The sequence below is a fragment of the Poecilia reticulata genome, chromosome 16 (genome assembly GCF_904066995.2).
Source record: "Poecilia reticulata chromosome 16, P_reticulata-male-v2, whole genome shotgun sequence".
Lineage (NCBI taxonomy): Eukaryota > Metazoa > Chordata > Actinopteri > Cyprinodontiformes > Poeciliidae > Poecilia > Poecilia reticulata.
In genome coordinates this window covers 34,846,886-34,873,647 of record NC_088845.1, presented here as the reverse complement: position 1 = coordinate 34,873,647, position 26,762 = coordinate 34,846,886, and the positions used below count along the sequence as shown (strand labels likewise).

At 39.0% G+C, this 26,762-nt stretch overlaps 1 protein-coding gene across 6 annotated transcripts in view; it reads right to left on the bottom strand.

Moving 5' to 3' along the window:
- adgrb1a (adhesion G protein-coupled receptor B1a) overlaps window positions 1-26,762 on the bottom strand; it is a 237,625-nt gene that overhangs the window by 100,074 nt on the left and 110,789 nt on the right. For 5 of the 6 annotated variants that reach the window (XM_081597386.1, XM_081597388.1, XM_081597383.1 and 2 more), the window contains exons 3-14: window positions 21,908-22,066; window positions 21,121-21,228; window positions 13,963-14,130; window positions 13,444-13,608; window positions 13,121-13,285; window positions 12,132-12,296; window positions 11,934-12,035; window positions 11,725-11,831; window positions 10,488-10,682; window positions 9,194-9,262; window positions 5,374-5,482; window positions 3,604-3,747 (exon numbers count right to left, since the gene is read on the bottom strand). In XM_081597386.1, coding sequence (XP_081453512.1) covers window positions 3,604-3,747; window positions 5,374-5,482; window positions 9,194-9,262; window positions 10,488-10,682; window positions 11,725-11,831; window positions 11,934-12,035; window positions 12,132-12,296; window positions 13,121-13,285; window positions 13,444-13,608; window positions 13,963-14,130; window positions 21,121-21,228; window positions 21,908-22,066 — 1,656 coding nt within the window. The remainder of the gene's footprint in view (window positions 1-3,603; window positions 3,748-5,373; window positions 5,483-9,193; window positions 9,263-10,487; window positions 10,683-11,724; window positions 11,832-11,933; window positions 12,036-12,131; window positions 12,297-13,120; window positions 13,286-13,443; window positions 13,609-13,962; window positions 14,131-21,120; window positions 21,229-21,907; window positions 22,067-26,762) is intronic. The other variant, XM_081597384.1, reaches the window with a different exon arrangement.

The window sequence follows — 26,762 nt, the reverse complement described above, 5'->3', positions numbered from 1 at the left end:
TTGTTTGTTTTAATACAGTTTTGCAAAGTAACATACTTTGCTACATTAATGGAGGTCCATCACCATGTTGTTAGATTCCTTTTAAACATCCCAAAACAAGATACCAAAGCCGTTTCATCAATGTGAACAAGTGAAAATCGTATCCTTGATGTGCTGACTGATGGTGGAATATTACTGCTTAAGAGACACTTTCCTCAGTCAGCAAGGGAATTACCTTTAATTGCACCTGATTGGATCCCCTTGACTCTTGATTAGGAGTGACTGGCTCATTAGTATGCTGCTTGTTTTAAAGGGCCTCAACACTCACTGATAAACACCCAAAAGTGCTCTTTAGCACAAGGAACAGCACGGGTCAGCAGATGGGAATCAATCTGCCGGTTTGTCAACATAGAAAACTTAGGACTTACCAAAACACACTTGTTTTTCAAGAAAGTTGTAAAAATTGAAAACTGCATGCAGAAAGTTCCAGTCAAAAATATTTTTCTGTGAGGGAGTAATAATTCTTTACATATATTATTGACTCTGAGAGGTCCAACTTGTGTCAGTAACTGGATGTTAGTCAGTTTTATGGATACATTTAAAATGTCTGCCTTTGGGGTGTTGCGCAGGAAAGTAATTAAAGTCGCTATGGGTCTAATTACTTTCCACTGAAAGAGTTATTTCACAATCAGTTGTTCTGGAGCACTCAATGCAAACCATCAGCGGTCAGTTTTCTGCATGGTTTTAATTTTTCCCTGTTTTAACATGCCACATTTAAATGGAGAGAATCCACCTTATCCTCCAGCCTAAAGCAGGATTAGTGGGTTAATGAATTAATAACAATAACTTCACAATCTTCTGTAACCAGTGACAGGAAAGTTATTTTGAAAAAGTAACTCGATTTTTGATTACTGATTACTCTTAGACAAAGTAACTTAGTTACTTTACAGATAGCTTGATATTAAAAGTAACAGTCCTGGTTGCCTCAACGTAACAGGAGAATCAGGGTGAGTCAGTAGTGTTTAAGGCCAGCTTCTTGTACTCAGCTTCACTTACTGATTTTTGTACCTAAGTTCAGCTTTTTTCTGTTTGGGTGGTGGTTGTGTGGGAGAGCATGACTTGCATGTTTTGTCACAGCTTTCTGCTTTACACCACCTGTTGGACTTGCTTTGTCAGTTTGACTCAAATGTCTTTTTCAAATTCAATGTAGCCAACTTTTGTAGCCAGATAGCTTGGAAAATTTACCTAATACTACAAAACCTGACAATAGAGAAATATTTACAAATGACAAGGGAAAAAAATCACAATAAATATGAATTCATATTAGTTGACATAAGCCTAAGAATGTAAGTACAGTACAAAAATAGTTGAAAAGTTATTATTTTTCCTGTTGTAATGTTTGTCTCATCTTATTCAAGCAGACTGTGATCTATACATCAGCAATAGCTAGTAAGCTTATTCTGGGATTGATGGATAGAGGCTCCATCTTCCACTAGGGGGCTTTAACACTCTGTCCTTTTTGCATTAAGCTGCTGCATGAGTGAAGTACTGAAAATCTCTTTTTATTCTGTCTCCCCTTTTTTCAGAACTTTGTCACAGAACAGAGGGAACAACAAACCTTGATGCTGTCAAAATAATACTTTTATTTCCAACATTCTTCTCTTTCCTTCCTCCATTGTTTACGTTTGTGTTGCTGCATGATATTACACATGAGATGTTTCTCAAGTGGAAAGCAAAAATGTATGAAGGTTTTTTACTATGTAAAATGACAAAAATAGTAAAGTGTTAGATTATATTTTACAGAAGAAAATGGGTCAAAGGCATTGATGACATCACTGATCATAATATAACCCTTGTTCTCTTGTTTTCTGAATCTCTTAGAATCATAATTTATCTTCAGATTAGAGGTCAGGACCAGAAAAGCACTGCTTCTCATCCAATGAATGTCCTGAGAAAATAGAAATGACAATTATGACTTGGATGTTCCAATTACTTTAAATGGGCTCAGGTGTATACAATCCAGCAGCTGGGGAAGCAGACTGCTCCTAAAAGAATGGGCTGTTTTCAGGAGCTGAATGATGTCCAGTGTAGTAACATGGCAGGATGCTTGTGTAATAAAGCAGTTTATTACATTTCCCGGAGTTTAGTGTTGAGGGACATAATTGTACTCCATAAAGTCCTGACCTAACCTGATCAAACACCCTAATTCTAAATTACAGCAAATAATGACAGCCAGTCTTCTTACCCAACATCAGTGTCTGGCCTCTAACATCCTATTCAGGAAAAAAGGTCAGAAATCCCCAGAAACAGACTTGTAAACCTTGTGGAATGTGTTCCAAGAAGAGTTGAAGCTTTAAGCATGATATTAAAAATGTTGTAAAATTATGTGTTATATGCTTTTACTGAATATTCTGAAGTTTTTGTGTCTTGAAGCTGAAGATTAACCTTAATTCTATTTCTCAATTAAAGTTCTTCCCAAAGAATATGACCACATCATGCATCGTATTGTCCGAAGTGCTCCACATTGAGCCTGTACATGCATGGTCACACTCACTGCTCTTGTATAATATAAGAGAAATGAGTGAGATTATAAAGTTTAATTAACTACAAGAAGATAACGGATTTGGAATATTAATTTGCACTTTTGGGATTTTTTTTTTGCTGGGGGACCAGCTTTGCTCCCGCCTCCTTGTTGTGATTGGTTGCTTCATCTCAACACTGAGTTGATGTACAAGCATCACTTACTGCTACATGTTAGATTAAGTTCAACCAGATCTCTTTAAGAGACGGGATGAACTGCTGTAGTTCAGGGAGCTGTTGTTGTTGTACGCTTGTTATGAAACTTAAACCTTTCCAGAATATTTTTCCCCCAATTTATAAACTGTGAAGACTTATTCTGGAAAACTTGAAAAAATACAAATGGAGTGTTTTCTTGCTGAGATTTCCTCATTAAAACTAATTATTCATTATATAACAGACTATCAAATAATGACCCTACGCACAGAGAAAACCCAGGACCTAATGAAGGAACATTTTTTGATTAAATCAAATAGAAGTTTAATCAGTTTGTGTTTATTAACAAACATGTACATGGTATTTTCCTACTCAGTAACAGTAACTTTGCTTTAAAGTCACGTTTGGATAATTCCCTTTGTGTGTAAGCAAGAATAAGCATCTGGATACTGCTATTTGCATTTCAGTGTCATCAGATTGTGAAGACATGCAGGCAGGCTTTGTGTTAATATCTTAAAAAAGTCACTTTTTGGAAACAACAAGCCTTTTTTTGCAGCTGCTGAACAGCGGGTAACGTAAAATCCTTCCATTCTCCTGCATGTTTTATGTGCAACATTAAATCCGAGCGTCTCTGTGTGTGTTTATCTAAGTGGGTGGCTTTGCTCTGCAGATTAATAGCTGTAAACACTGTTTTACAAATTATCTAATTGTCACTATGTGTCTGCTTTTCTGTGCTGACAAACACACACAAAGAAACACACACATAGCCCTTCTGTTCTCAAATACAGGATAGACTATATTTGAGAAAAAAACTCTGTTAGACTCTCTTATCAGATTTTGAAGAATGTTTGGAATTGACATTTTTAAGAGCATCTATCAAGCAGCATTTACCCGGCTTTCCAGTGGACAGGATGTTCTTTGGGATGCTGACCCGATCCTCAGAGTTCCGAGCCCAGTCCACCATTCCTCTCCAGCCCTTCATAGGGAAGTTGAAGTCAGCCTGATCCATCACAGGACGCTTATGGATGCTCAAAACTGTAATCGACAAAATAGTGACTGAAACACTTACATGGATTATCTACTGTATGTGAGCCTTCAAAATTTCAACATTTGCTATAAAAAGTAACACATTATTAGCATTATTGTTGAACTGAACTGAATCATAACATCTTCTGGGTGCAAGTTGTATTTAGTCTGAGCCTGAGACATAACAGCCTGGTTCTACCCTGTCCACTTCTGGTATTTTGGTGAGAAAGATTAAGTTTTTTTTTGATCAATGAAAAAGTTGATTTCATTGCCTTAGATTTATTATTTATCCTCTAAACGTATTTAGAGGGGACTTCAAGTTTTCATCGTCAGACACTGTAAAAACTTGGGATAGGCTATATATCAATGTTGTCAATAGGTCAGAATACACAGTGAAAATAAGCCAAAAAATGCAAATATATTTTATGAATAAATAAATAAACACAAGAGATCTTTATTTGAAAGAAGCTAGTATCCTGACAAACAAACCTGTTCTGGACAGATCTGATAAGTTACATTCTTCACAACTTGTCTCCTTTCAAGAGAGTGAAAGTAAAAACTTTTATGACGGTGTGGAATATACTTGGAGGAGGTGGAGCATCCTTTACATAGCACGGCTCATGTTTAATGTGTAGGAGGAGTAGAGGTCAGCCAGCCTGAAAAGACGTAGGCAGCAATTTGGCTCCAGACATTGAAGTAAACATGACTCTTCTGATGCCTCAATCCCACATGTACTCTTCCAATCGAGATCAAGTTTTTATCTGGAGGTCACAGTAACCAGTGGCCTCTGTGAGGATCATTTCATGTTCATGCCTTTTCAAATGAAAAGTTGAACAACTGCAGCCAATGAGTAATACAGATAAACAGCAGGTAGTTGTAAATTTGGATTCAAAATAAATAAAAAAAAAAACACAATTCCTAACCATTCTGCTTGTATAGCTATTTCCTGTGATAAAAATAGGAAATAGTATAAAAGTGAAATAGTGCTTCTTCCTAAGAAAGAAAATATAACTGAAACAAGAGGAAAATGAAAACCAACATTCTAATCTAAATCAAATAAAACCTTCCTATGAACTCACAGATCAGCCAACATTACAATAGATAGGTCACACATCAGATCACTCCTCTGATCACAAAGCCTTTCCATTTCAACACCAAAGTGTTGTTTTAACACACCTGTTCATTCCATAACACACAAAAAGCAACACTCAGCCTATCACAGTTAGCCATCCACTCAAAGAAAACACTGAGTAAACATTTTATGATGTTTTGATATATTAAAACTCTAATATTGAAACTCATGCTCAGGTTCACTTTGTCTTGAGACTAAAAATATATTTATAATAAATGTGTTACACATGTAATAGGTTAGGGCTAACCCTAATTGATTAAAATAAATCAATTTATTTTCGTAAAAATACAACTTATTTTAGTGAAAATAAATTGATTTATTTTCATTATTAAAGCCGCTGCTGTTAGCTCTAACAGTGAATGAGTTCTTAACTGCACAACATTGTTTCAAGAATTTTGTTTTAAGTCAGATGATATTTTAATACAGAAGTCTATTTTTAGAAAAAGAAAAGCAGCAAAAAGAAGATGCTTTTGATAGATATAATGCGTGAAGATGAAGCTAACCCAGGTTATCGGTGACTTCATACATGTCACGGAACTCTTTCATCCTTAAGCCAATGACATCCACAAAGTCCTCCATGAGACGGAACAGCTCCTTGATGTTGGAGCCCAGCTGAGAAAAACAGACACATGAGAGTTGGAAAGAATTAAAAGATTAAGAATATGAGAAGAACATTCTGAGCTACTGCTTAAGTGTAAAACACACAAAGTACTTTTTCTTTACAGACAACGTCCCACTGTTGCTTGTTTATTGAGAACCATGCTGCATCTCACACCAGACTGCAACCAGCTTTAGCTTCACGTCGTACAATTCTTTGCTTCCAGTGTTAAATTCAAAAGAAACTTCACTTCAAAAGAAAAAACATAAAATTCACCAACAGTTGTTTTGCAGCAGCAACCTTTTCGATCCTATCAGTGCTTTCTGTTTTCAGTCAATGTCTCTGATGCCTCACAGCTGAAATAGTTTCCATTTACAAAAATATGATTTTGCACATTCTAGTTTTAAAAACTTCATGTGAAGTATAAAGCCTCTTTGTCATTTAAGCCTAATGAGTATATATATATATATATATATATATATATATATATATATATATATATATAACAAGCCCAAGTAACCGTCACTGTGGCAGATATCCAAGAAAGAGTCTCAGGTATGAAAAACTGGACAGCACCAGGACCTGACATGATCCATGCCTACTAGCTGAAGAAACTCACTGCCCTCCATGAGTGACTGGCAACTCAACTGAACCAGCTGCTACAAAATGGGACTCACCCTGAATGGATAACTGAAGGGCGGACAATCCTGATACAGAAGGATCCCTCAAAGGGTTCAGTCCCATCCAACTATCGGCCAATAACCTGTCTCTCTACAACATGGAAGCTCATGTCAGGCAACATAGCAGCTAAGATAAGCGGGCACATGGATAAATACATGAGCACGGCACATAAGGGCATAGGCATAAATAGCAGAACAGCCAAACACCAACTCCTGGTAGACCACACAGTCACCCAAGACTGCAAAACCCGACACACCAGCCTTTGCACGGCTTGGATTGATTACAAGAAACCCTATGACTCAATGCCACACACTTGGATCATTGAATGCTTAGAGATGTACAACATCAATAGGACTTTAAGAGCCTTCATTGCAAACTCGATGGGGCTATGGAAAACCACCCTTGAAGCCAACTGCAAACCACTTGCACAAGTGTCCATCAAATGTGGCATATACCAAGGAGATGCTCTGTCCCCACTGCTGTTCTGCATAGGCCTGAACTCCTCAGCCAAATCATCAGCAAGACTGGCTACGAATACCGACTCAAGAATGGAGCCACAGTCAGTCACCTCCTCTACATGGATGACATCAAGCTGTATGCCAAACCACTCGTGCCAAGAGCGAGCGAGACATCGACTCACTGATGCACACCACCAGGATCTACAGCACTGACATTGGGACGTCATTCGGACCATCGACCAGGCAATCCTATCAATGGCTGGAAAAAGCTGGACTCAAGAACAGCACAGAGGCACTAATCCTAGCTGCACAGGAACAGGCCCTAAACACCAGAGCAATAGAGGCTCAGATCTATCACACCAGACAAGACCCAAGGTGTAGGTTGTGCAAGGAGGCCCCTGAGACAGTCCAGCACATAACAGCAGGGTGCAAGATGCTCAAGACGTTTTACAACACTTGTATAAATCTTATTTTGTTTGTTTTTAAGTACCTGGATGTAGACGGTCTCTATCTAAACAACATGTATCTGTGACTCTTAAATCTGGGGGGAAATAAATATCATTGCAGGGAAAGCGTACATGGAACAACATAACCAAGTGGCGGGCATAGTGTACAGGAACATCTGTGCAGAATATGGACTGGAAGCCCTGAGATCAAAGTGGGGAACACCCCCGAAGGTGGTGAAGAATGACCGAGCTAAGATCCTGTGGGACTTCCAGATCCAGACAGACAAGATGGTAATGGCGAACCAACCGGACATTGTGGTGGTGGATAAACAACAGAGGAAAGCCCTTGTGGTCGATGTAGCAATACCAAGTGACTACAACATCAGGAAAAAGGAGCACGAGAAACTGGAGAAATACCAGGGCCTCAGAGAAGAACTGGAAAAGGCCTGGAAGGTGAAGACCACAGTGGTGCCTGTGGTCATCGGGGCCCTCAGAGCAGTCACCCCCAAACTGCAGCAGTGGCTAAAACAGATCCCAGGAACAACATCAGACATCTCAGTACAGAAATGTGCAGTACTAGGCACAGCCAAGATACTGCGGAGAACCCTCAAGCTCCCAGGCCTCTGGTAGAGGACCCGAGCTCAGAGGATGAAACAGACCAGCCGCGGAGGGTGAGAAGGGGATTTTTTTATGTTTTTTTTTTTACAAATTTTTTCTACCTCTTTTCATGCCTTAAGAAAATTAAAAAAAAATCGAAAAAAATCCTGACACAAAGGATCATAATTCATGCACAAAACGGTTAACTTTGACATGCACAGCCTTGTTTTCAGGACACATTTGGACACATTTGTAAAGAGCCCCTCTTCATCGGTAAGTAGCAACCCCATCTGGAATCCATCAGGATTATTTACTATTTTCAGAAATGATTTTTGATGCCACAAGCTATCAGAAAAAATATTCCTCGCAGATGACTGCGAGGAATCATTCTCTCCATCACTGGACTTCCTGCATTATTGTCTTCTCTTCTTCTCTCCATCACTGGACTTCCTGCATTATTGTCTTCTCTTTGCATAGAAGTGACTTTGACGCTCTTCCTTCTTTTCAGAAAGCATTTGTCTGAAAGTCTAACACACTTTTCAGTTAAAGATAATGGTTGCACTTGTTGGACCCTTAAGGACGTTTGAATGCCTCCTTTAGTGCAATTGAACCTCTTGTTCCACATGATAATCAAGTGAATTTTGATGCTAATGGGGGATGGCCACATGACTTTCTTTGGAGGGTCCAGTTGCTAACACAAGAAAGAAATGATTTCAAGTACATCCATCCATTTTACAGGAAAAAGTTTGATAATTAGATTGACTGTCATTTATTTCAGCAGGGTTTTTTCAAAACCTCACCTGTGCTGACATTGGTCATAAGGGCAGTTACCCAGAGTGGCATTAGAAAGGGAGGAATAATCTCCCATGACTGGAAGATTTGTCAGCACCATTTAAAAAAATCAGTTGGTTGCATGTTCTAATGCATCTGCTGATGTGCATTAAGTAGGGACTTTTGTGCTTGCTGGTGACAATAGTGGTGTTTTATTTAACATTTGTCTTGGTCTGCAATGATATTTATTTCCCCCCAGATTTAAGAGTCACAGATACATGTTGTTTAGATAGAGACTGTCTACATCCAGGTACTTAAAAACAAACAAAATAAGATTTATACAAGTGTTGTAAAACGTCTTGAGTTTAAACTGAGCTTAAACAAATGATGGTTTATGCAGAATTTTTTGGTCGACTTTTGCTTTAGAAAAATAAAAACTGGCTTATGAAATCATTTAAGAAGCCTAGCTGGTTTATTAGGTGCTTCTCCTCCACCTGCATGGTGACAATCCTGGCACAGCCACCTGTATACTGATGGATGCAGCAGATGGGAGAGTGGGCGTTTGCCTTGAGTCAGTTCCTCATTAGCTAAAGCTATTTCTATCTTCTCGTCTGTCCTTTCTCCTCACCACTGTCTGTCTGAAAAGACACAGGTGGGCTGTTCTGACATTGTTTCACTCATCAGCTTCAGGGCTGTCATTACTGAGCACAGAGTTCAACGGGGGAGGAAATTACAAACAAAGCAGAACTGTTTGAGAGAGGGAGGTTCTCACCAGTTGTGCTTCTTCCCATCTGTCCCGATTCTCTTCCATCAGCAGATTGCTCACCGTCTGCACAAAGTTCTACGAAACAAAAATGAAATGTTTTTCAATTACTCAGGTTGATATGGTTGTATTTTTTAAGTATGACTAATATTTTTTTTTTATTTTTTATTTTTTATCTTCGTGCTATACTGAATCAAACCTTGCTTGGCAGACTGATACAAGACAAACTGAAACCAGACAGAAATTTTAAAAAGATCAGGAAAAGCAAATGAGGTGGATTAGCAGAGCTCGTCAACAACTGAAGGTGTCAGAAAAAGTTAGTGTGGATTATCATCTCTGCTGCCTAGATAATGGGTTGTTAGCATGTCGTAGCAGTCATGAGGCTGACATACAGCAACAGTGTCTTCAAACTGAGGCTACAGAGTTGTTCCAAGATAGTCATGAATGAATACTTGGTGGATATGAGTTACAAGAACAGTTAATAGTTTTTTTAACTGAATTGAATTAGAAAGTACAGAAAAGCAAAATATTGACTGTTGGTGCTTTTAGATTTGCCATTTGTGAATGTTTAATTGGCATAATAGAAATGGTTACATTCTCAATTAATAGTCAAAATCCCACGTCTCCTCCATTGCCTAAGGTTGGAAAACTCAGGCAGTAAATAGCCCTTACCTCTAACATCTTACAGAATTCAAACAGAAACCCTCAGTTTCCACAATATATCTATCACCGATGGGACAGGCTGCCTGCATACATACTGTTCAGAAAAGGAACTAAAACACAAGATAGAAGAACCCCAAATAACTAAACATGTTTCTCATTTAATTCTAACTCTAAGCATTTCTACATCCATCCATCCATTTTCTTTACACCCTTGTCCCTCAGTGAGGTCGGGAGAGGTGCTGGTGCCTATCTCCAGCTAACGTTCCAGGCGAGAGGCGGGGTCACCCATGACAGGTTGCCAGTCTGTCGCAGGGCAACACAGAGACACACAGGATAAACAACCATGCACACACACACACACACACACACACACACACACACACACACACACACCTAGGGACGATTTGGAGAGGCCAATTAACCTAACAGTCATGTTTTTGGACTGTGGGAGGAAACCGGAGTACCCGGAGAAAACCCACACATGCACAGGGAGAACATGCAAACTCCATGCAGAAAGACCGGGGCCGGGAATCGAACTCAGAACCTTCTTGCTGCAAGGCAACAGCTATACCAACTGCGCCACTGTGCAGTACAGCATTTCTACATCCAGAAGTGAAATGTAAGAACACCTCGAAATTACCCTCATGTCTGCACTCGTGGGGCTGTAGTACGCCCTCCTGAAGATCTCTGTCAGGTTCTTCAGTACGTCCAGGATAGCCAACAGATCACCGCTGTAGCTTGTTCCATCATCAGATGTCATCCTCAGCTTGTTCATCACTTCTGAAACTCCATCTCCCACAAGGCCACGCTGTGCTTTGGACAAGTGTTCCCGAGTCTGATGGGGAAAGTTTCTGTTAATTTATCTGTTATTTCTTTCAGAGGCATCACATATAATCTCTAGTTAGTGATTTGTAAAACATAGGAGTTTTTTATTTTTATTTTTGAAGTTTATTGAACGTGTCAAGTTACAAAAAAATTACAGCAATGCCTTAAACAATGAACGTTCAAAGGAGTGGGTAGAAGTACTAACTTATTAAAACCCACCCTTTATCAAGCAATAAAATATTGTACAACAAAATCTTGTCATTAAATGCTACAATATTGTCAGTGACATTTGTGAGAATGTGACTTCATCTAGTCACTTAAGTGTAAGTTAGTAAGATGAAGCCCAAATATAAACATGCATGCTTTAAGTTACCATCCTGTTGTATCTCTATTTGAAACTCTTATTTTGAATTAAAAAAGGAAGTAGTTCTAGAGTTGCCATATTGGGTGCTCGGTAGAAAATAAATCTCTGAGAAATAACTTTCAAATAATTTGTGAGCACCATGAGAGTGTGGACTGTGGAATGTGGAGTCCTCAAGGGCCACTGTGCTGCAGTTTTTGGATGTGCCACAGGTACAAAACACTGGAATGAAATTACTTAATTACCTCCTCCTTGTGTAGATAAGTTCTCCAGAGCCTTGCTAATGACCTAATTATTCTATTCAGGTGTGGTGCAGCAGAGGAACATTTAAAAGTTCCAGGGCAGTGGCAGGACTGGAATTTGACACCTGTGGTCTAATCATTTGATGCTAATGGCATCAAAGCTAACATCTGCTTCTGGGGATCCTATTGGCTGTAAACCCAAGGCCTATTTCACAGGTTTTTATCATGGCTGCACTGCCCTCACTCTCCTGTAGATTAAGAATTAAAACACCAAATCAGAACTGGATAACCCTACATGAAGCAGATAGTTCTTAACAATTTAAAATGTATGCACATTTGTGGAAAAGAAACAAAGGGACCATTTCAATGTGTTGTTAAAAACACAGTTAATGATCTGTCAAAGGTTTATTTTTTTAAACAAGTCAAATGAAAACAGATTTACTGCTTACTAAGGTTTGTATATTGCGATAGTCATTGGAAATGCATTTCATATAGGTGGGATTTTCCCAGTAGGCAATGCCCTCCTCATCCAAAGAGCAGCGACGCAGGATAACCCCTGCGTGGAGGAGACACAGAAGTTTAGCTGAGCACTGAGGACTTTGTCATGCAGTTTCTCTAAATAGAAACTTGTGTGAATGCATGGAAGATGGAAGCTCACCTACGGCATTGGAATCACATTGTACTGCTGCTGTATCCCCGGCAGGAGTCATCTTCCACACAACCTTAGAGAAATTGTCCTCATCACATATCTCATGAGGTGCTGTTTGCAACAGAAAGATAGATAAACTGTGTCAGTTACACTAACGTGAGAAAACATACATGCACATATCAGATAGAAATGTTTCTATTCAGTCACCTGGGCATCTCTTTTCATTGCAGTGACGGATTTGTTGTCTCTCTCCAGGACAATCCTGTCCTTCGAAAAAGGGCCCATAACAAACCCTGTTCCTCAGCTGCGTCCCCCCTCCACAGGTTTTTGAGCAGCCTGACCACAAGGACCAAGGCTGCCACTTCCCATCCACTAACAATCAACACAACATGAAATGTTGTTTACTACAGTAAATTCCAGAGTAACAATTCAATTAAATTAACTTAAAGGGGCAGAATTATGTATTTTTCAGACAAATAATGGAATTTTGCAACACTATCACGTAACTATCTGATTATATATGCGACAAAGAAAATTTGGCTTTGTAATTTAGTGCCTTCAAAGCTAACATCTGCTTCTGGGGATCCTATTGGCTGTAAACCCAAGGCCTATTTCACAGGTTTTTAAGCCTCTGTCTCTTTAAAAAAACACCTGCTCTTTGCTGAAACTCCACTTTCAGCAAGTCAGCAAAACTTCACTCCTCTATTAACCTCACACTGCATTGCTACTTTTCAGAGTGTATAATGAGCTCAGCTCACACTTTGTGCAATTCCACAAAGTGTTTGCTAATTGCTGCTGGCTAGTCTGAAGGAGCTGAGTGGGGGTGTCGTGGGGAGGCATGCACTGCGAGGCAACAGCTTGGAAAAAGCAGCTCCAAGGAGGAGCTGCATCTCAAAGGCGGTGTTAGTTCCACACAGCCGTTTTGCATAGCAGAACAGTTGCCATGGGAAATTAAAGGACTTCTCAAATATTCATAAAAGAATCAAAGCAAAACTCCAGGGATATTTTTGATGAGAGAATAACATTCTAGCAAATGTAGGGCTAAAAAAAGTTGATTATACATAACACTGCTCCTCTCATAGACTGAGTTTAAAAACAAAATACAAACCATCAGAAGGCTAAAGCTTATTTTTAATTGGAATATTCTGTATGTTAACTGCAGAGTGAAAGACACATTATGCAACAAATGATCATACCTGGACAATCCCGCAAGAAACAGTCAACCGTCTCCAGCCACTCTCCCCTGCACTCCGAACCTCCATAAGAGGGGCCGTTGCATTCCCTGGTTCTCTGCATCGTCCCATTGGAACATGTAGTGGAGCAGGAGCTCCAGCTGGACCACTCATTCCAGACCCCATCCACTGGGAACCGGCAGGGCCACAGCAATAGCGAGGACAAAGAGTGTGACCAACCACGATGTTTATTCACAGCTAAGCAAACTGAGAAGGTTTGCTTGACTGCGATCTATGAGGATGTCTACATTACATTATTGGGTCATTGGTTGATGGGTCATGCTTACCTGGACAGACGGCTATGTTGCAGAATTTGGTCTGCTTCTCTGGTCCGTCACAGGGTTTTCCCTCAAACTGCGGGGGGGAACAAGTTCGTGTTCGGGCCCTGTAACCTCGGCCACAGGTGGACGAACACAAACTCCACGGTGACCACTCATCCCATGTGCCGTGAACTGCAATCAGAGCAGCTATTGTGTGACTTAGAAGACAGATGTACAGACCATCCATTTTACAAATTGAAACGAAAAAACATCACAGTGACAGGTGACCCATCTTTTACTCCACTGTGGGTTTGGCTTAATGGAGAACATCCAGACTATTGCTTCTAGGACCTCCTACTGCTGTCTGTTTCCATGAGAGCCTGAGAACACTTTGAAACCTGATCTGCTGATAGAGTGGCTAATAGAGTGGTATCTAGAAGATCTTCTATGGGTGATACATGGTCAGGGAGAGGACTGAGCGCTGAGAGGAGACGGGTGCAGGTAACTGTGGGGGGGGGATCTGGTGAGGGTAAGGGAGAGGCTTACCTGGACAAATTGCTGAGGTGTTGCAAGGTCTCTGCTCTCGCAGTGGCCCGCTACAATGGGTGCTGTAGGAGGAGGACACACAGAAACGAGTGCGACTCTGCCAGCCTTCCCCGCAGGTGGCAGAACACACACTCCAGGATGACCACTCCTCACCTGAAGTTGATTCTACTGAGCAAGATGGAATAGGTAAAGGATGGAAGGATTGGGAGGAAAAGGAAGAAAAGGAAAGGTCCATAACTGTTTAACATGCAGGATGCAGCCTCCGGGGCAAAAAAAAGAGGGGCTGAGGTATTAAAAGGTAAAGTATGTCCGTGCCACATTTCAAGGGACCGCTTTTATCTATCTTTACCTAGGATTTCATAAATATTGAATAAAGTTGTCTTCCTCAAAGACAAATGTGGTTGACAGATGAGTTTTTCTCATGGTAGCTTGAACCTGCTGTCCTTTAAGATGATCGGTCTTCTAAACACCACAGCTGATCATTCTAAAGGACAAGATAAATAATTGTTTAGGAGCCTAAAAGTCATTCTGTAAATACCATCCTGTCTTGTGGCAACAGGTAAAGGCTAACCTTCTTTGTCCAAATTCACACATGGCTCCCTTCAAGCAAGTGACCCCTGAAATGGAGCCCAGCATTGAATCTGCTTGTTCTTTGTTATGTCAGGCTCGGATGTCATATCCTTTGCATTGACTCAATGCAAAAGGGAATGCCATCACCTTAGGATATGTCATTCATACTGTTACAGTCAGAGACTGCCAATTAGATAGGTCACTGAACCAATTAGAGAAGCCTGAGTAGTCACAGGTGGGTTGGGAGAAAAAAAAAGCTAACAGGAAGTGGGAAGCTAAGCACATTAAAGTGATGCCTCACTCAAAGTCAAAACTCTCTGGAATATTGTTCAACCTCCATAACTGACAGATAGCTGCAGGTTTGCACTTTGCCAATTTGGATTAAAATTTGTATTTAAATTAGAACTGAACAATCTTTTTAGGCAAATGCAGTGTATGAGTGAATCGAAATGAAGTACAGCCATCAGTTTCAAAACATCATCCCAAAACTGTTCACAGTAACCAGCAACAAGGAATAGTTCAGCAATTCTGGACATATGTTGTTAAGTTCTATGTAGAAGAGAAATCAGAAGCAGCTACTAGCATTAATAATGCTAAACAGCATGAGGCTGGCGTACTCTCCATATTAGAACTGTCAAGCCTTCTCTGTGGCTATATGTGGCTACAGAGGCTAATGTGTGAACATGTATTAATCTATAACTACAATATAATAAATTATATTATAACTGTGCTAGCTGCAGCATGGCACAAATCGAGAGGGAGAAAGGATGAGCCACATGAGTTTGATTGACAGCACTGCCACTGCCACTGACTGGTTGTTTCTAGTACTGGGAGAAGGCAGAAGAAATATATTTTTCACAGATTACCTCTCATACCACACTGTCACAACATAATGACAGTTTTAACAAATATGTGGAATAAATATATTTTCATAAAAGTTACATACTGCAGCTTTAATTTCACTTAGGAGAGGATGGGTCAGGAGAGATGTGGGTTAGAGCTGTTGTTGACTGACTTACCTGTTAAGTGGTAAAAGGTACAAGGGACAAGTTAAATAAATGAATATGTTGGTAGTTTTTTTCCTTAAATCATTAAGGAAAAAACTTAATGAATGGAGGCAAAGAGTAGTCTGTAGCTACGCTAACTATGCTAAATAGTTGGTAATCTCATACAGTCTACTCACCTCTCAGAGAAAAACTGGGTTATAAATTTACACTCTTGTCCTTTTCTCTCTCTCCCTTTCTCTATTTTTCATTTTTGAAAACTTGACTTTATTTTTCTTAGCAGCATAGTAACTGCCACAGTCGTTCTTGTCTTTCACTGACTGCTGCGTCACTCTCAAGCCCTCAAGCAGGAACAAACCATTTCATGCAGATCCAGGAGGGTTCAGGGCAAATATGGAAGTGTGTTTTTTGAACTGGGAGTGGGAACATTTCATTTTTACTGCTAATAACAATCTTCAAAAATACAATCTGATTAATTTTGTAATTGACAGAGCCCCAATTTTTTATTTTTATTTCTATGAACAAAAAATAATTAAATTATGGAGGGCCCCCTGTTTGTCAGGGCCCCTAAAATTGTCATCACTTTTCCCCCCTCTACGGCGCACCTGGCGAGATGTATCGAAACCCAAACCCTTCGGTGTGTGTGAATGGGTGAATGACAAAGTTGACTGAATGTTGTAGAGCACTGTAATATATGTATTATAATATGTAATCCCTCTGTGTGCTCTACCAGTACACACATTATCTAGGTGTGATCTGGACTTTCAGGATTTGTATTTTTTTTGTTGGTTCTGTAACCTTGCGCTAATATTCTGTAAATTTTGGTCAAATTTATTTTATTTATTTAATTTTGGTATTATTTCGTAAGCCCTCTTCTGACACATAATACATACTAAAATTATTTGGTTTTGTGTTGGGGTTTTTAGTCCTCTGGTCACCTTGTTACCTTTGACCTTTTGCCTGTGACGCACGACGCAATTGCCTCTCGCACAGTGAGATAAGATGGCTAACTGGAGCTTAACGTAGCAAACATTACAGATTACAGAACAGTTTTTGGTGAATAAAAAAAAAAACATTTTTGGTGAATACAGTGGAGTAGACTTGCTATTTGTCAGATGACGGAAAACGTTGAGCGGGAGGAGACAGCCAGGTGAGGAAAAACTGTTCTTATCGATTCAGTATTTTTATCATACATACATGTTGTTGATGTGCTATTAGCTAGCTGCTAGCTATCAACTTTGCTAGCAAAGCAAGATATAAAAACCTTCTTCCCTCTATCGTTAATGATAGTATTGCTTATGCAATAGGGGCACATCCTCCCGCTCTGTAGTTCTTCAGAGAAAGGCAGACGCAGAGGCCCATCAGTGTCTGTTTTATGTCATTACCTCTCTGCTTAAACCGCTACTCCGTGCTGAAACAGAAACGAAACAACGTCTCCATATATGTGTCCATACATACTGTATGTCTTCTAATTTCCTTTGCTACAAAACGTTGAACGTTTCTGCTTGAGCACGGAGTAGCAGTTTAAGCAGCGAGGTATTTATTCTAGAGGCATTTATTCTACCGTTAGGTAAATGTATCTTGAAGGAGAATAGCACTTAAATAAAAGTTCAACAAGGATATTCATTTAGATTTAAATAACTCACCCTGAACTACCATGATGGATATAATTTATGCAATAAAAGTGTGCCATTAATGAAGGGGAAAAAACTCAATCCAGACATTAAGTAAGTTTAGGGGTTGGATCGCAGACTATGAAGTTAATTTTTTACCCCAATTATTCAATGAAAAAAAAAACCTCAGTTAAGTAAAATAAAATTGTAATCAAAACTTTTGGAATTGTAAAGATTACTTTTTTTTAACAAAACGTTTTGTTTAAAAAACTTTTTGAAATTAAATAACTCATTTTTTTCTCATAAACTTAAAAAAGTTATTTCCCAAACAAACTTTTATTTGCACACATCAGAAATCTTTTGTTGCGATTTTAGGCCCTGCCCCTGACGTCATGTGAAAATCACAAGCAAAACTTTGAGTCAAACAAAAACTTAGAATAGCAAGAAAAGATTTCTGACAAGAGCAAATAAGTTTGTTTTGCAAATAAGTTTTTCACTTCATGAGACAAAAATGTGTGATTTTAATTTTAAAACAAGTTTTTTTTAAGCAAAACTCAGTAGGGTTTACTCATGGTGACATGCATTAACAATTAAATTGTTGCTTTTCTTCTTTTATTCTCTGCAGTTCCACATTAAGGTTTGGTGCAGTTCTGCTTTCCTGAATGGACCGTCTTCATCTCCAGTGCAAGTGTAGCAAACAGGCAGCTCTTTTTTATAGATTACAGTCCACTAAACGGTTGCATTGTGCCCTTGTTTATATTTTTAATAGTGTAATTCTGTAAAGACAAAATATGTCTGGTGGTCTAGCTCTGAATCTTGCTAAATTGTGGGTTTGAATATTGCAATGCTTTCCTATAACAAAGTAGACCTGCAGAAAGAAATTTCTAATAAAATATCTCACATATGCATAGTTGTATGCTCTATATAGAGATGTTCCTTAGCTTTGATTGTATAGCTCACGATTTTGTAATTTATCATTGTTTATCAAACTCTGAAAGCTGTGTCCTAGAATGCGGTTAGATGTGCCCTTTTTTTGAGCACCTGCCCCTTTGGTGGTCTCTGCACAGCCCTGTAAGGCAGAGTCAAAATGTGAACAGCAACGTGACATGATGAAGATTTATTTAAACTCAGTAAATGGTCCAGAGTGTTCACCAAAACTTAACAGAATATGATAATGAAGAGATATGCCCAGGGATGAGAACAAGATAAGAAAATTGAAACAAAAATGTAACTTAAATGAAACAAAATTCAAAATAACCTAAAGAAACAAAACATGACACCAAGAGAACTATGAAACAGTGTTCTGTTTCATTCAGTTCCGCTATGTTCAGTCAGGGTCCACGTTGGAAGTAAAGCCCCAGATAAATAACCTATGGAACACAAAACCCATGACAAAAAAACACCAAACACCCAGACATAATGACAGTGAGAACTTCTGAACTTTGAGTCACTTTATAGTTTATAATCACTTTATTTCTGAGACTTTCTAAGCTGTGATATTTAGATCTGAAGATAAAAATGTCAAAGTAAGTTATTAGTTAGAAGTGTGATTGCACACACTAATGTGATGTGAGTTAGGTCAGTAAACATAAAAAAAGGAATAGCTATTTTTGGTTTAAATCTATTGCCAGAAAATATCTCTGCAAAGGGTCTTTACATTCAGGCCTGCAATGTTTCTTTTTCAACATGAACAGTGTTGTAGGTTGTTTTCTAAATGATTTTTTATATTTGAATGGATCTGTGTGTTGATGTATGTTCATAGGGTGGAGGATATGTACATGGGGGTTTTGTACACTTTAGGATTTACTTGCTTGATCTTTTCTTGCAACCAGTGGCGGAGCTAGACTTTTAAAGTTGGGGGGGCCAAGGGGGGGCCAAGACTACGTCTGGGGGGGCAAAATTTAAAATGTGTGTGTGCACACATATATATATATATATATATATATATATATATATATATAAACTAACCAAACTGAACCAAATATTCAGTTTGGTTATTTAAAAAAATAACCAAACTGAATATTTGGTTATTTTTTTAAGCCCCTCTGTCATTTGGCAGGTTATAATTAACACCTTTGACTGGCGCACATGGAGACATGATAGACTTTACGCTAAGAGTTCATCACAGAGGAAACTAAAATCAATCAAATAAAAGATCCTTTCTGAATATCATCTCATGGACACTGAACTAAATGTCTTTCTGACCGGGAGCTGACAGCGTGTTGAAGAGTTATGGACACCTTGGTTAGGATGCTCTGCTTGGACAGGTAATTTGACAGGTAACAATATTTCGGGTCGGACCAGAATTATTTGCCTGATGGTGGTTCGGGCTTCTAATGAGTTTACATTTAATGAGTTTGGAGCACACAGAGAAAACCTAAAGAAAATGTGATCTACTTATTGTAGTTTAAGTAGAGGAATAACAGCTGACTGTTGAGAGAGGAAAGAAATTAAAGTGCAGATCCGTTAGGCAGAAACAAGCGCAGAGCGCTGGACAATAAATGCGCGTAAATGCTCCACCGTTACACTCCAATTAATCACACATGAGATGACAAACGCAAAATATACAATATATAGTTACACTGCTTACGTTAATGTTTTAAAAACAAAACCACTAAAAACTTAACTGAGTTAATATGTCAGATTCCCTCCTCACCTCGTCTTGATAAGAACAGAGAGCAGTTCGCTGGTTTCTGTCCAGAATGTGATCAAGCGCATGCTGACCACTTGGTGCGCAGACAGTTCTCTGTGCCACCATTGTGGCACAGAGAACATCGTGGAGCTCATTATTAATCATTATAAGAACAATATATGTCAGAGAATCACCTCTGATCTGGACGCTTTAACGGACCAGAGACTTTGGAGCGTCTAGCGCAGCTGATCCGCTTCTGGAGGAAGTGATGAGGGATCAGGAACCGATCAGAGTTCTGTCGTCTTCTAATCACGTCATTTTGTGAATTGTTACCTGATTTCAAAAACGTTCCAACAGAGAAATAGTAAATGTTTCGTTTAATGACTACAAATTGGAAATAAAATGATTTTTTTCTTTGACGGACAACGAAAAAACTCCAGCGCAACCTCTGCTCCAAACTACGAACATTGTCTGCCCCTCTTCGGTTTTTTCTCTTTTTTTGCGGAGAATCAATAAATAACTTATTGGTGTTTTACCATCACCACCAGGTATGAAGGGCTTTAGCCTTTGAGTTGCAACCACAGCGCAGCACAACTGAAACATCCAGGAGAAGAATATCAGCTTGTTGTTATGACAAAGGAGGCTGGCATCGCGCCTGATCTAAATCTATTTATTTATGTCACATGGACTTATATAAAGTTTTATACATTTTCTTTTCATATATTTATTATTGTTTTTCTTCTTTAGATATTAGGTTGACTATGATTCCAAATAATGTACAGGAATAACCTGGTGCTGTTACGTCAATCATCTGGGGGGGCCACTGGGGGGGCCAATCAGATGACAGGGGGGGCACTGGCCCCCCTGGCCCCCCCTCTGGCTCCGCCACTGCTTGCAACACAGAATTTCTATGTTCTGTAAATGCATGGTAAAGTAGCTATTCTTTCCTTGTATTTACATTCATCACTGATACAGTAATAATATCTTCTGTTTTCAATCATAGACTGCAGCTGAAAAAAAATGACCAGCCCAATTTGTTGAACTATTCCTTTAAGTAAATTTTTTTGACTTTGGTGCAGCATCATTTTATCAGAGAGCAGCGCCTTTGTTTGATTTCATATTTTACAGAGAGTACACAGTGTGCTGTTTCATTCAGTTTTGCTATGTTCAGTCAGGGTCCATGTTGGAAGTAGTCCACTGTGGACAAGGCACTTCTGTGGGAGATTTTGATTGATGTGTGTTTGAAGTGTGTCACAGCTCTATGTTGTAAAAGTAAACTGGTCACCCAAGCTGCCACAGTGACTGATGCATGGGATCCCTCTGCGTCCCGTTGTCTTACCTTCCTGAGGACTCTGCTGTCCACTGCGGGGGGACTTGTCTGTGTCATCACGCTTGGGGTTGTCCACCGAGCGGAGAGACTGGCTGCGAGAGAGATGGCGACCTTTGCCTAAAGGAGGATGAGGCAAGGCCAGGAGGGGGAGGAGGGGCGGTGTTAGCAACCAGAGCTCCTTCATTATTGGCTTATATTTGGGGCACAACCGTGACGTGATTGGTCACCCAGAACAGCATCAGCCAAACTTGGGACTTGTGTTGTGCTGTTGGTGTTTATGTGCTGTTCCTGTGTGCTGACAAATTCTTTCAGTTGTTGTATAATGCTGTTCAGAGTCTTAAAGTACCTCTGATGGTATGACTAAGTACAAAAATACACTTAAACCCATCACAGCTGCAGCCATGACTTAATGCTGTGAGACAGAGAAATGCATCAATCGTTCTGCCCAGATGAAAAGAAGTTTTAAGCTGTGAAAATAGTCTCTAATAAATAAAGCACTCAGATGCTCACTGCCTGAGCCACTTTAGCCATTTGAGGATTTGAGGATTTTGAAATAATCAGGTCTTCACATTATTGACCAAAAAAACAGTTGACCATACAGGTTTTCTTATTTTCATCGATCAAAGTCCCCTTTCCAACACGCACTCCTTAACTCAAAATCCTGAATCACATGCATAAGATAAAGAACAGCATAAGTTAATAGGAAAGGAAGGGTAAGCGTAGAATATCTTTAAAATATCCAACGAACACATAGTTTCATTGATGGACAGAACCAAAGCCAATGGGAAGAGCTAACCTGTGCATGACTGGGAGTTGCAGGGCCGACCTTCCTCCACTATGCCCTCACACAGGAAAGACTCCTCAGGAGGAGACTGGCAGGTTCGAGCACGGGTTTGGATTCCTCCGCCACATTCACTGCTGCACTGCCCCCAGTGGCCCCACACACTCCAACCACCTGCAGACACAAACATAGCCAACAGAAACAGTCACTTTTAAAACACTGTAGTACTGTCAACACTACATGTGAGATAACTGACAACAGCTTTTATAAATCAAAACAAAACAATTTATTTTTCGTGGAATGATTAAATGAATACATATGTTCTTACACTCTGAAGCAAATATTGCAACAAAAAATTTGCAACAAACTGTTTGTGTGTGTTGTGTTTGTTTCACACAACACAGTGGTACTGTAGAATGATTTCTGCTATATTAACTTATATTAGTCATTAGTCAAACTTAAAAACAATGAAACATGACTTTCAGCATGTTTTACAAGAAAGTAGACCCTAAATTCACATTCTTGCTTGTCTAATCTCTGATATTCTTAAACAAATTCCTGTGCAATCCTGCCTTCATAGTTGATAGCCAGTAAATATAGTCCTCGTGTGTATGCTTCTCTCCACCTAAATACAGCTGTTTATTGGACAACATTAGTGAACAAACCAAGGAACAGAGCAGATAGGTAAAATGAAGGATTAGGTTGAGAAACTGCAAACCTACTAGAGCATGCCTGAAGAACAGACAGAAGAACATTGATTAGAGAATCATGGAAGAATTCTGAGATAACTGTGGAAGAGATTCACAGCTCAAGATGGAAAATAAGACAAAAAGACAGTTATTTTGACCATTTTCCACTAGAACCTACTCAGTGAAGTTCATGTGTACATGGTTACGGTCATTTTCAGTTATACTTGAATATCAGCTCTGTGTGATTGGGGTCATCCTAATAGAGTGGTCCCCCGATGTGAAAAGCGATGTGGCATAACACAACGACATAAACGCAACATAAGTACAAAAACGTTTGCATCTTGTCATTACCCTACAAACCACACCTATTCGCAGTGTTGCTATTTTCCTTAGCACACTTAGTATTGCGAGTTTTTACAAATGTTAGAACTGATTCTTGTAAGGGAGTTGCTCTTGTAACACAACCAACTCCACCCCTATCCATTTGGTGACTGACTGTCTCCTGATGTGTTTCCACTCAGGAATCCCATCTAGGTACTGAAGAAAGGGGCACATAAACATAGCAGAAACTGAATAGAGCTGAGTCAATCTGCATTGATTAGATGCTAGGGGAAAAAGGCCATTAGTTTTGAACTGTATAAATCTAGCCTTAAGTAAAAAGTGACACAAAGACAGCCGTGACCTATTTCCACATGGAAATCTCAGACAAGTCTTGAGAAAATTGATGTTGACATACCCTGTCCATCTAGTCTAACCCAACTTTGATTACTTAGCAAAAGCAGGCAAAAACACTGCGCTAGTCTAGAATCTGATGTTTGAGAATCAGAAGGACCTCCTTTCAACACCTGAAGTACAAAGAAGACTGATAAATGTAAATCACTCAACTGTTATAACACAGTCTCTTTTCCTGAAAGAGACTGGGAGCAAAGGGAGCAATTATTTCCGTAGTTGTCAGATTGGGACTTCTGGATGTGTAGCTGTTATGTCAGTGTGCATAAGTCCTCTAATTTTAAAAAATGCTGTTCAATCAGGAAAAAAGACAGATATCTTTGCCATAAAGAGATTTTATTTAAAACCATCCAAAAAAAGTGTTTCTGAGGAATACCCACGCTAAATTCAGAGCGGTAGCATGGGTATTCCACTATGAAAGAAGCCTCTGTGATAATGCTAATTATCAAGGTAATCACTTGATAGTAGACTCTCTTCATTGCACACACAGCCTTAGATGTGAGAACACATAACATGTGCAAACTGGTTATATAGTGCCCCTCTATATTCCACAGTACATACCCTGCGATGTTCCATTACCCAACATTACCCACACCAACTGAGGTCAGGTTGAGAAAATACAGGAGGTACAGCTACCATCTATCATATCCTAGTGTTCAAAAACTATCAAAGAACACATAAAGAATCTCTTTTGTTGCAAAAACATTAAAGTAATCATCAAAGCAGATTGAGAGGATAAGGCTGTGTGTGAGTAAATACTTTGAAAAGTCACCTGCAACAGCATGAAATAAGCATCACAGTCTGATGGTATCTTGCAGTGAAAGAGTGTCTGAAGGGAGATTTTTTCCTCTAGAACCATGGTGTGATGAATGCTATTGTCATCGTCAAATTCCCTGTTTGGCTATTCTGATTTAATGCTCACTATTAAGATGTGTGCTGATATGAGGAGGACAGAGCAAAGTGCTGCCGAACGACTCTCTCCCCGCCTGTGTCCTCCATGCTCATAAATGTTTAATGGCACAGACAGATGCCTTTAAGCCCCCACAGGCAACGACAAATATGTATTAATCTGCATGAATAGAACATGAAGTTGGCCCACATCCAGACGCACACAGTTTTAATTACTCACAAATCAATTTCCTTCAGGGGAGAGGCTGGGATGAGGCCACTGTGAAGAGCACTCGATTCAGTGCAGTCAGACCTACGCACACACACGCGCACACACGCACACACACACACACACACACACGCATGCACACGCACGCACGCACACACAGACAAATCTCTTCTGCAGCTGTTTGTCATCCCAACATGCCAGAACCATGAGTGTAATATGACTGAGGTAGAGCACTGTCAAAAAAATGCATGTTTGAAAAATATTTATTTTAGAAATATTATTAATGTATTATTTCAAACTATTAAGAGTTGCCTCCATATAGTTAGCAGATTACTATTTGTCATGTACTTTTTAATTAATCTGGTGCATATATCTTTGCAAATCCCACAATGCATTGAAGATGGATGCAGCTCAAATAGGTGCCCAGCAAATGATGTCCATGAGTGTTCTTTAAAACTGCTAATGTTAGGAATGACTTTATATGTTGTGGAATGTCATTCCATGTTTTAGCATAAAAAATAATTTCTGACCAGGGCAGTTTTAAAAGTCAGGTAGTGGTAAGTGTCCATTGGTAACAGACCTACTCCAGCGATTGTTTCCTAGATTGGGTTTAGGTATCAAAGCAGAAAGAGCTACATAATTCACACCATGAAAAACCTGAAAATCCAATGTAATACCGCTGCACAAAACATGATTTTGAAAAATTAAAGCATGTGAAGAATTAAAAACTATACAATGATGAGTCCAGCCAGAAAGAATGTTATGCATTTTCAAGTACCTATTGTAGATCCTCGCTATGGGTTCCAAGATTTCATTGGTAATAAGAGAGCAGATAAAAAGAGAGTACATGGTTGAAAGTATTACAACATGAAGATAAGTGTTCAATAGACAGAGGTTTGAAATAAAAAGTAAAAGAATTTGATAAAATGAAATTTCTTCTAGGTGAGGAAAATCACACTACAAAAATAGATTGCACGTTCTTTTTTTTAACTTTAATCACATCTTTTTTTCCACATCTATGATGTTTTATCTCTCCTTCTGTTTTATCTATTGTGTCTTTATGTCTTATATTTTGTAAAGCACTTTGTGGTTTCTGACCTGTGAAAGGTGCTATATAAACAAAGTTTACTTTCTTACTTGAGGGAAAGGTTGGGAGCCACTGTTATAAAGTGTTATTATTAAAATTGTCCAGTAGCTGGACAATTTTAGTAATTGTTCAGCTACTGGAGATATGGTCAGTCGTAGATATGGTTTTGGGTTTGTCTGTGTACACCGGAACCACGGAAAGACCAAAAACAAGGAAAAGGTTTCTAGATTCCAAATTTCTTTGTCAATCCAGTCTCCAGACTTTTTTTTTGACTCTAAATGAAAAATAGCTGCTCAGAAAAAAAAGCACTATTATAAATACCAACGTGTATCCCAGTGGCCTCAGTGCATTCTTTTTGCTGAAAGAATGCACTGAGTAACACAGACAAAGACAGAGCTGCCTTTATGTGTATTCATCCCAATCTAATCCTCACTGGTTCCCTTTTATAATGGTGTATGAAGGCTAACACAGGAATTTGTATGAGGGCAAACTTTTTTCAAAGTTAAAAAAGAAGAAAATTTAGAAAGTAGGAGAAATCTTACAGGAACATTTAGGGTGACTTATTTAAGCGCTCACTGCAACAAGGTGCATGCTAATGTTTTGTTATTCATTCTTATATTTCTATACTGATTGTTCTCACTTTACTGAGTTTCTTTTCTACTTCCATTTTCTGGAGGGTTCTTTTTGACCAAAGCTGTACAATGCATCCCTGGCAGCTGAATAAAGATATAATTACTGAAAACTGAAAATGCCCAACTTTAGAACTACTGCTTGAGATAAGTTGCCTCAACATCCTTTACATCTTCTATAGGTTATTTAATTTTCTGCCACGTAATTTTTACAGATTCTACAGAACCTAAGTAAAGTTTCAAAATATAACCAGTTGCATATTTGGCCACCCGCAGATATATTTATAGCTGAATGCATAGTTACCAGTTTCAAAGAGCAATTTTATTACATAAATAAATAATATGTAATTTTCTCCTCATGGAAGAAAAGAGGCATTCATGTTGATGTGAACATGTACATCTGTTTTAGGAGGGTTAATGTCAGTCTCGTACTCCAGAATGACCTTCAGCTCCTCTCCTCAATCTGAATTCTGGTCTTATTGTGAATAAAATAATTTAAAAAACTGACAGATGTTTTGAACAGAGAACATCACTCCTTAATTCAAATGAAGATTTTAGTAAGGCAAACAAAAAAGACTTCAGGTCTGTTTAAAGAGAATATTTTTTGAAATGACAATGA